The sequence below is a fragment of the Labeo rohita genome, unplaced genomic scaffold (genome assembly GCF_022985175.1).
Source record: "Labeo rohita strain BAU-BD-2019 unplaced genomic scaffold, IGBB_LRoh.1.0 scaffold_790, whole genome shotgun sequence".
Taxonomy (NCBI): Eukaryota; Metazoa; Chordata; class Actinopteri; order Cypriniformes; family Cyprinidae; genus Labeo; species Labeo rohita.
In genome coordinates, this window is record NW_026129734.1 from 21,209 (window position 1) to 31,556 (window position 10,348).

The 10,348-nt window shown below is 38.4% G+C and overlaps 1 protein-coding gene across 1 annotated transcript in view; it reads right to left on the reverse strand.

Annotated features, from left to right (window-relative positions):
* LOC127161986 (deleted in malignant brain tumors 1 protein-like) overlaps positions 1-9,829 on the reverse strand; it is an 11,871-nt gene extending 2,042 nt beyond the window's left edge. The window contains exons 1-13 of the mRNA XM_051104768.1: positions 9,772-9,829; positions 9,236-9,577; positions 8,413-8,715; positions 5,748-6,059; positions 5,082-5,224; positions 4,921-5,047; positions 4,519-4,830; positions 4,021-4,335; positions 3,611-3,925; positions 3,194-3,533; positions 2,816-3,132; positions 2,147-2,443; positions 5-87 (exon numbers count right to left, since the gene is read on the reverse strand). Of these exons, the coding sequence (XP_050960725.1) occupies positions 5-87; positions 2,147-2,443; positions 2,816-3,132; positions 3,194-3,533; positions 3,611-3,925; positions 4,021-4,335; positions 4,519-4,830; positions 4,921-5,047; positions 5,082-5,224; positions 5,748-6,059; positions 8,413-8,715; positions 9,236-9,577; positions 9,772-9,829 (3,264 nt within the window). The remainder of the gene's footprint in view (positions 1-4; positions 88-2,146; positions 2,444-2,815; positions 3,133-3,193; positions 3,534-3,610; positions 3,926-4,020; positions 4,336-4,518; positions 4,831-4,920; positions 5,048-5,081; positions 5,225-5,747; positions 6,060-8,412; positions 8,716-9,235; positions 9,578-9,771) is intronic.
* Positions 9,830-10,348: the final 519 nt, after the last annotated feature.

The following is a 10,348-nucleotide window of genomic DNA, read 5'->3' on the forward strand; positions in this document are numbered from 1 at the left end:
AGACTGAGCCCCACACAGCGTTATGATACACCTCCAGCCTCCCAGAGCACCGGCCCTCCCCTCCACTCAGTCTGAGAGGAAGATGATCTAAAATACACAAATCAACCAGCACTGACTAACTTCAGCACATCAATTACAACAAAACACATACAGAGAAGCATGTTAGAGGTCTTTAAAGCTGTTATTAATTTAAATGTGGAAGATAAATAATACAGTATTTAACTGCACATATACTAAATATGCTGTAATCAATTTGAGCAACTTGAACATGCAAATACAAATGACTAGCAGAAAGCATATCCAATTTTTCTGACCTCCAATTTTAAGCTGCCTGCACCTGGTTTATTCTTTGAGGTTTGTCACAGAAACAAGTCTGATTACTCATTACCAATATTTTCAAAGATCTGTCAACTAGTCAATTTTCTATGTGGAAAGAGATTAATATTTAAACCAATCTGTTGTAAAATAAACTTACTTGAACACTGTCTCTGGTGAGGAGATGTTGAACACGTCAGACGACTCCGCAGAGACTTGTGACTTTCCTCCACTGAAATTATAACATAATCAGTTTCATAAATAATTAAAAATAATTGATTCATTCTTTCAGAATCTATTAACTACATGTAACCCTGAGTTAATTTCGATTTCTATAGTACATTTTATTATTTTAATTTATTCACATTTTCATCAACATATTTATTTGTATTTATTTTATTATTTATTTTTTGCTTGTGACAAAAGTGTTATTATAAGGGAAAAAGGGTCCTGTTTAGACATGTTTGTGTCACTAAGTTGTGGTAAGTTTAATGTTATTGGTTCAAAAATGACTTAATCCCGCCTAATGTCAAGTAGTGCAACTGTGATTGCCCAGTGAGGTTGTCAGTCAACAGAGAGAAGCGAGTTGAGAAAAGAAGTGCGTAATTGATGTTGTTGGCATGAGAACAAAAAAAATGCGTCACTTTATGTGTGAAAACTGTTGTCAGAACTGTATTGTTTGAGTGTTAACCAGTGGAGTATTCTGCTGTGAAGTCAACACGAGAAACTTAACTCAGGTTTACCACTTAAATCAGCGCCCGTACACGAGTTATAGGTGAACGGAGCGATCGCCAAAGACGTTTGCTGCATCGACTGGGAAGTGCATTGAGGAAATCTAGATACCGCTCCTAATCGCTCCTAATCGTTAAGAGTTCCTCTGGCTTCGCGGATCATAGCCTCACGTGGACTGATCTGATGGGTGACGGGATCTTTGAATTCTTTCAAGTTTATTCAGGTACATTTGTTTGTTTATTTGTGCTCTTAGAGAGCGAAGCGGCCATTTTACGTTTCACTCGGCCTCAACGCACTCCAGCGACGTTTCAGACCTGCAACCGGTGGGGTGGGGGGGTGGGTGGGGTTGTGTTGTGTGTGTGAGTGAGTGAGGTGGGCCCACATTAAGTTGGTTTTCAATTTCTGAACAATATGGTGGTTTAATACGGTGATTCATTCAGAGTATATCAGAAAAAGGTTACATTTGTATTTCTAACTAAAACTAAAGTTTATTTACATGCTTTGCTTCTATCTTGGGTCTTCCAAAGTACACTGTTGTATTGGTTTGCACTTATTGGAGTCGGATTTGTGCTTCTGAGGAGAGAGGAATTGGGGTTTGGTTCGGAGGTGTGATTCAGTGGAGGGGCTCTATCTTGGTACCTGTGTGGAGGTTTGGCCCTTTGAGTGTGTTTGTGTAGAAGAGGAAAGAGGAGTTGCACGGGCGCTATATTTGAGGGGATGGGTTTATTTGTGGGACTTTGGTTTGTCTTTGGTTCCTTCTGTTTGTCTTCTTTGGAATAAATTTGTGTATTTTTGCTGCGTTGTGTGGTCACTCAAATAGTGCTGGGGGGTGGCTGGTGTTTGTGGAGGGTAGCTTGCGGAGATCCAAGTTGCACTTTGCGGGTGGTGGTATAGGCGGTGGGTCGTGGTTTGATTTTGAGTGGGATCATGTCGAGAGACACAGTTGGAAGAGTCCGGGTTTGGCGTCGGCAGTTCAAGCAGGTAGATACACCTAATACCTGAAGACGGCGCTACATACATTTCTTTAAAAAAACAACAACAAAAAAAAACAACTATATTTTTAGAAATACCAGTTAATTTAAATAGTTTAAAATTTTACCTGAGCAGGTGATCTTGGCCACCTCATTATTACAGTCATTCTGTCCCCAGGGTGAAGATGGACACTGCCATAAAGTGGAGTCATGTCGTCGACATTTTAAAAAATCCAGCCAATTATGAGGCTTCAGTCCCACTGAATTTTTGGGTTCACTGCCAGATCTTCCACAGTTCAGCTCTTGACAGATCAGACTCGCTGTGTCTCTGTCCATCTTGTTGTAACACAAATTTCCCCAGGATCCATTGTAGAAAACCTCCACATTTCCTTCACAGCCCTCAGTTAACCTGATCTCTTTAAATTCTAGATGGAAAAGAATAGGAATTAATTAATAATAAAAAAAAAGTTCATTTAGAAAAAAAATAATAATTGAGTCATTCATTTGGGAATCTGACTAAATTTGTCACGTTGTGTGTTAGACAGCAGCAGTGTTGCACCTCTGAGTAAGGAAAACTTTGCTGGAGCGTTTCAGTCCTGTATTCTGTCTACACCAGAAAAAATATACATGCATGGACTGTTAATGGAACTTCCAGAATTCTGGAACTACTTAAGAACAGTTTTCAACCTGTTCTTAATGTGTATAAAGTAAAAACCATACACCTAGATATTGTTATTCATTAGTCACATACATAGGTTATTAAAAGGTTATTGTTTATAATTTTGTTCACTGATTACCTGAACACACGACTCCTACATCCTCATTGTGTTGACAGTCATGTTTTCCCCAGCCTGGAGAAGAGCAGCTCCACAGGGACGTCTCATTCCCCTCACACTCCACCTCATCCAGCCATATGGGTCCAGAACCAGGACCAAACCAGGCTGGTACCTGCTGGTTACTGAGGGCCACTCCACACTGCAGCTGTCTGCACACCACATGGGCATCTTTAATATCCCAGGAGTCATCACACACTGTCCCCCATGAGCCGCTGTGAAAAACCTCCAGCCTCCCTGCACAGTCTCCCCCAGAACCCACCAGCCTGATGGACCCACGACCTGATATTCAGAGAAAGAAAAACACATTATTGATCAGTAACAACTGAAGAATCTGCCCAGATGTTGTTGTTCTCACCAAGGCAGGTGATTGACAGCTGTTGTGTGGAGCTGCAGTTGAGAGTTTGTGGAGAGCTGCAGTTCCCCAGATGAGCTTCACTCCCAGAGCACTGGAAGCCCGTCACACACTCATGACTGTGTTCAGGACTGGATGAAGAGGAGCCGTAGAAGTTCAGCACAGAGCCACAGCCCAGCTGTCTGCAGACCACAGAGGATTCAGTGAGACTCCAGGAGTCCAGCAGAACTCTCCTCCAGACCTGATGGATGAAAACTTCCACCTCCCCCTCACACTGTCTCTCTCCAGACAACCGCACCAGACCATCATGAAGAGCCAGAGAGGAATCTGAGGAGAAGATGTGGCATTTTATTAAGATACTGCATTATAATTTATAACATATTTTTTAAATAAAATTCACTCACCAGAGCAGATGACTCCAACATCTCGTCTATGAGAACATTCAGCTCGACTCCATGAAGAGATGGAACATTCTGAGAGTTTTGTTTCATTCCCGTCACAATCAAACACATCAGCCCAGATTTCACCACTTCCCTCTCCAAACCAGTCTGATCCCACAACAGACACAGCAATCCCACAATTCAGCTGTCTACAGAGGACACTGGCAGCTCTCATATCCCAGCATGCATCACACACTGTGCCCCATTTACTGAGGAACTGAAGCTCCACTCTTCCAGAACAATAGTCTGGTCCGTTTACCAGCCTGAGATCTGTGTAAACTGAACAAAGATCAATGTATATATATATATATATATATATAAAAGATAAGAACTTTGTGATTATTACACTAAATTGAAAACTACAGCTTCATTACCAGAACATAACAACCCAATGGCATTTTCATGGGTACAGTTGTGTTTGAGAGAAGATGATGCTGGACAGAAAGAAATATAAGATTCGTTTCCTCTGCACTGAATCTCTTGTGTCCACATCTGAGTGTCTCCTTTGCCAAAAGCAGCTGCTCCCAGCACCTGTACAGGAGCCCCACAGTCCAGCTCTCTACACACAACCTCTGCATCCTGCTGGTCAAAAGCAGCATCACACACTGTATTCCAGGTATTCGCATGAATCACCTCTAATCTTCCAGAGCACAGGTGAGGTCCATCAACAAGTCTGGAATGTTTATGATCTGTTCATATTATATTTAATAAATGGTACAAAAGAGATAAATCACAGTTATTCAGAGTGTTACGTACATGAAAATTACAACATGAACCTCACATTAAAATTACACAAAACTGTAAATCTCATAAATCTAATGTCATTTATGACATTTACAGTATCACAGTAAACAGTATAATATCTCATTCACCTGAGCAGATGACTCCAGCATCATCATTATGACTACATGTGTGTAAACCCCATCCTGCTGATTCACAGTTCTTCAATGTAGATTCCAGTCCAGAACAAAAAGCTCTCATCCAGATTGTTCCTGATCCTTGTCCAAAATGAGCACCACCCAGAGCATCTACAGGTTCTCCACAGTCCAGTTCTCTACACACCACTGCAGCATCAGCCAAATCCCAGTCATCATCACACACTGTTCCCCACTGACCTCTATGATGAACCTCCACTCTACCAGCACAGGGACTGTTACCACCAACCAACCTCACATTCATTGCATCTGAGAGAAGATAAAAAAGATTTAAAAATAATAGACCACTGTGTTGTCTACATACATCTCTCTTTCTCTGTCTCTTAATCCAGCTCTTACCAGCACACGCTAGTCTAACATTGCTGTCCTGTGAACAGTTGTTTTTATGAGATTGTGATGTTAGACAAAGATTAATCTGAGATTCATTTCCTCTACACTGAATCTCTTGTGTCCACATCTGAGTGTCTCCTTTGTCAAAAAGCAGCTGCTCCCAGCACCTGTACAGGAGCCCCACAGTCCAGCTCTCTACACACAACCTCTGCATCCTGCTGGTCAAAGGCAGCGTCACACACTGACATCCACGTCTGATTATGAAGTATCTCTAACCTCCCAGAGCAGCGAGAACCTCCAACCAGCCTGACTTCTGAAAGAACAGCGATTATTTTTCCGATTAATAGGGGCACTGTATTAATTATTTAATTATACAAGGGTATGTTAATGTTTATACTATTCAAAAGTTTGGGGTGTAATGAAAGTAATACTTGTATTCAGTCAAGATATGGCAAATTGATCAAAAATGACAGTAAAAGATATTTATCTTCATATTTACACACTGCAGCACAACTATTTTCAACCATAATGTTTCTTAAGGAACGCGTTACTGAAAACTGCAGCTTTGCAAATACAACAATAAATGGCATTGCAAATTATTTTAAAACAAAAAAAAGTTATTCTAAATTGTAATAATTTACAGAATTAAAGTTTTTACTGTATTTTGATCAAATAAATAAAGGTATTGCACACACAAGACTCTTCTTTCAAAAAATGTTTTTTTTTTTTTTTTTTTTTTTTTTTTGTTGTGTTCCTACTGACCCCAAACTTTTGGAGTTGGTGGGGGACAATTTTTGGTGATGTATTATTATGTACTGAAGTATGGAGCAGTTTACCTGAGCAGATGACTCCAGCATCTTTATGATCACAACTGCTTTTACTCCATCCTGCTGAGCCACAGTTCTTCAGTGTGGACTCTGATCCAGTGCACACAACATAACTCATCCAGATTGGTCCTGATCCTTGTCCAAAATGAGCATCACTCAGAGCATCTACAGGTTCTCCACAGTCCAGTTCTCTACACACCACTGCAGCATCAGCCAAATCCCAGTCATCATCACACACTGTTCCCCACTGACCTCTATGATGAACCTCCACTCTACCAGCACAAGGACTGTCGCCACCGACTAACCTCACATTCACACTGTCTTTTTTTGCAACAGATGCATGACAGACTGAGAGAAAGAAGGAAAAAAAAAATGGAAATTAGAACAGAATGACAGAGGGAAAAGAAAATAAAGCTTTAAGAAATAATTTAATAAATGCACAAAATATAAATAATACAATTAGACATCAGTCAGCTGCAGGAAATGGCAGGAAAGCAATTGAATTAAGATGCTTTTCCTTCTTAGTTAAAATTATAAACCTACCAGCAGTGATTAATTTTAGCAGAAACATCAACTTCAGACTCCTCATCATCTCCTTCATGCACGACACACACAATATTTCATCAGCTCAGAAGTTTCGCCTCTAAAGAGCCCCCTTAAGAGAAGAGCCCGAAAACTTTCCAATCACACTCATCATTACCTTATTAGACAGAACAGAGGAAATCATCAAACAACTTCACTGACAAATCAGAAGAGGCATTTCTGATTCTCACCATATATATAAAAATAACGTCAGCGCTGAAAAAGACTCCTCCTCCACTATATAGAGACTCTTCAGTGAGGATGCACACACACACCTGCCAGAGGCAAAAAATAGCAACACATCTTACAAAAAACATTAAAGATTTTAGAGAGAGGAAGCACTCAAGGATATTTACAGCATCAGCACCTGCTGAGATACAGAGACTGATAACTGCTCACTTCAAGCATTATAACACATGCAAAAATATATTTAATTGTATATTTGCTGATATTTTTGTCAAATATATATTTTAAATTACTGGAAAATAAAATTATAATAATAGTTAAATTTTAATTGTATTAATTGTTTTAATGAATAATTTTAACCTCTGAGAAAAAAAAATTCATGTTATCAATAAAAAATAAATAAATAAATAAATAAATATAAATTGTTTTTTATGATGATGATGATTTATTTAATATATGGTTTATTGATTGTCCTTTTAATTTAATATTTAGAAAAAAAATATTTAGAAAAACAGAAATCACACACAGATCACAAATCAGTTTTAAATTAATCAAAAATGTTTAATTTACTATTTTATTTAATTCACTAGCAACAACTAAGGCACACTGAAATTAGTAGCCATGGCCTTTTGCATTGAATGTGGCAATGCATTACTCACCCACAAGACGGCAGCAAAACAGAAATGATATGCTAAGCGTCTTGGGCTTGTGTTATGAAAGGTGATTGCAATGTTAAACTTACTGGAAAATAAATTTTTCAGTTATTTATTATAATTCAGTTCAGGTCAAACAGACATTTCTATTGTGGTAATATGTTTTGAAAATGAAACCAAGCAACATAATAGTGTTTCATAATAGATTAATGGCTATTGGAGACCGATGGGATCAATTGATTTATGGATAATAAATTAAGAGAACCATTTTTACATTTAGCCTTATACATTTGCATAAGTTCATTCTCTAATAATCATAAATGAATAAGGCTTAAGATAAAAACATTAAGTCCTGGTTTCATAGTCAGTGCTTAGATTAAGCCAGGACTAGGCCATAGTTAAATTAAGATATTTAAGCAGATTTCATAAAAATGCCTTTGAAGAAAGTATTAGAGGTGTACGTCTTGAGAAAAATGGCACTGACATGTTTTAGGATATGTCAGACCAAGATATTTTTAGTTCAGACAGCTCAAGCATGCATTTTAGTCTGGGACTAGCCTTAGGCCTTGTCTGTCAAACCGGTGGTATGTGCTCAACCTGTCGATCATGACAAATCAGACACTGTGACACTTACTCACCCCTCTGTGTGGAGAGACTGTGTCTGCTAGAGACAATTTGCTACAGGGTCTTCTGACGACCACCAATCACATTTAAGTTAAACCTCAAGAGAACACCTTTAGTGACAAATCAGCCAAGATATTTTCAGTTGTCTATATGTACAGTATTATCAAGAGAATGTGACTGATGAACAGGACTCCTCCTCTACTTTACATACACAAATTCCTGATAAAAGTCACAAAAGTTAAAGCTCTAACAAAGTTACCCAGCTGTCAAAGATATCAGACAGCATAGAAGAGAAGAAGAGAAACAAACACCAATAAACGATGACAACCACCCAAGCTTGAGGAGCAGTGTTTTTAATAAGCAAAGAAAGTGAGACATTGCAAAGGACAACATGTGAACAATAAAACACATTATTTCACAGAATTGTTGGCATGACCAGGACCAGTGACTGGGCACCAACCTCACTATGGTGAACCTTTACTATATGAAAAACACAGGGAAAAGTGAAAGGGACTCCAAAACCTCTGTGATCTTATATTGAATGGAAAGACAACATCTCATAATTAAATGTCCATTATGAGAGTCCTGAACAAATTTTAGTCTCTGGATTTAATCTGAAAAAAAATTACCAACACACATTAGTCCAACATTGCTGTTCTGTGAACAGTTGTTTTTATGTGATGGTGATGTTAGACAAAGATTAATCTGAGTTTCATTTCCTCTACACTGAATCTCTTGTGTCCACATCTGAGTGTCTCCTTTGCCAAAAGCAGCTGCTCCCAGCACCTGTACAGGAGCCCCACAGTCCAGCTCTCTACACACAACCTCTGCATCCTGCTGGTCAAAGGCAGCATCACACACTGACATCCACGTCTGATTATGAAGTATCTCTAACCTCCCAGAGCAGCGAGAACCTCCAACCAGCCTGACACCTGAAAGAACAGCGATTATTTTAATGATTAATAGGGGCACTGTATTAATTATTTAATTATACAAGGGTATGTTAATGTTTATACTATTCAAAAGTTTGGGGTGTAATGAAAGTAATACTTGTATTCAGTCAAGATATGGCAAACTGATCAAATATGACAGTAAAAGATATTTATCTTTATATTTACACACTGCAGCACAACTATTTTCAACCATAATGTTTCTTAAGGAACGCGTTACTGAAAACTGCAACTTTGCAAATACAAGAATAAATGGCACTGCAAATTATTTTAAAACAAAAAAGTTATTCTAAATTGTAATAATTTACAGAATTAACGTTTTTACAGTATTTTGATCAAATAAATAAAGGTATTGCACACACAAGACTCTTCTTTTAAAAAATGTTTTTTTGTTTGTTTGTTTGTTTGTTTGTTTGTTTTTCCTACTGACCCCAAACTTTTGGAGTTGGTGGGGAACAATTTTTGGTGATGTATTATTATGGTGAAGTATGGAGCAGTTTACCTGAGCAGATGACTCCAGCATCTTTAGAATGATCACAACTGCTTTTACCCCAACCCGCTGACCCGCAGTTCTTAAGTGTGGACTCTGATCCAGTGCACACAACATAACTCATCCAGATTGGTCCTGACCCTTGTCCAAAATGAGCATCACTCGGAGCATCTACAGGTTCTCCACAGTCCAGTTCTCTACACACCACTGCAGCATCAACCAAATCCCAACCGACATCACACACTGTTCCCCACTGACCTCTATGATGAACCTCCACTCTACCAGCACAGCGACTGTAGCCACCGACTAACCTCACATTCACACTGTCTTTTTGTGCAACAGATGCATGACAGACTGAGAGAAAAATGAGGGAAAAAATGGAAATGACAACAGAATGACAGAGGGAAAAGAAAATAAAGCTTTAAGAGATAATTTAATAAATGCACAAAATATAAATAATACAATTAGACATCAGTCAGCTGCAGGAAATGGCAGGAAAGCAATTGAATTAAGATGCTTTTCCTTCTTAGTTAAAATTCTAAACCTACCAGCAGTGATTAGTTTTAGCAGAAACATCAACTTCAGACTCCTCATCATCTCCTTCATGCACGACACACACAATATTTCATCAGCTCAGAAGTTTCGCCTCTAAAGAGCCCCCTTAAGAGAAGAGCCCGAAAACTTTCCAATCACATTCATCATTACCTTATTAGACAGAACAGAGGAAATCATCAAACAACTTCACTGACAAATCAGAAGAGGCATTTCTGATTCTCACCAAATATATGAAAAGAACGTCAGCGCTGAAAAAGACTCCTCCTCCACTATATAGAGACTCTTCAGTGAGGATGCACACACACACACCTGCCAGCGGCAAAAAATAGCAACACATCTTACAGAAAACATTAAAGATTTCAGAGAGGAAGCACTCAAGGATATATTTACAGAATCAGCACCTGCTGAGATACAGAGACTGATAACTGCGCACTTCAAGCATTATAACACATGCAAAAATATGTTAATTGTATATTTGTCAAATATATATTTTAAATTACTGGAAAATAAAATTATATTAATAGTTAATAATTTTAACTGTATTAATTGTTTTAATGAATAATTTTCTAA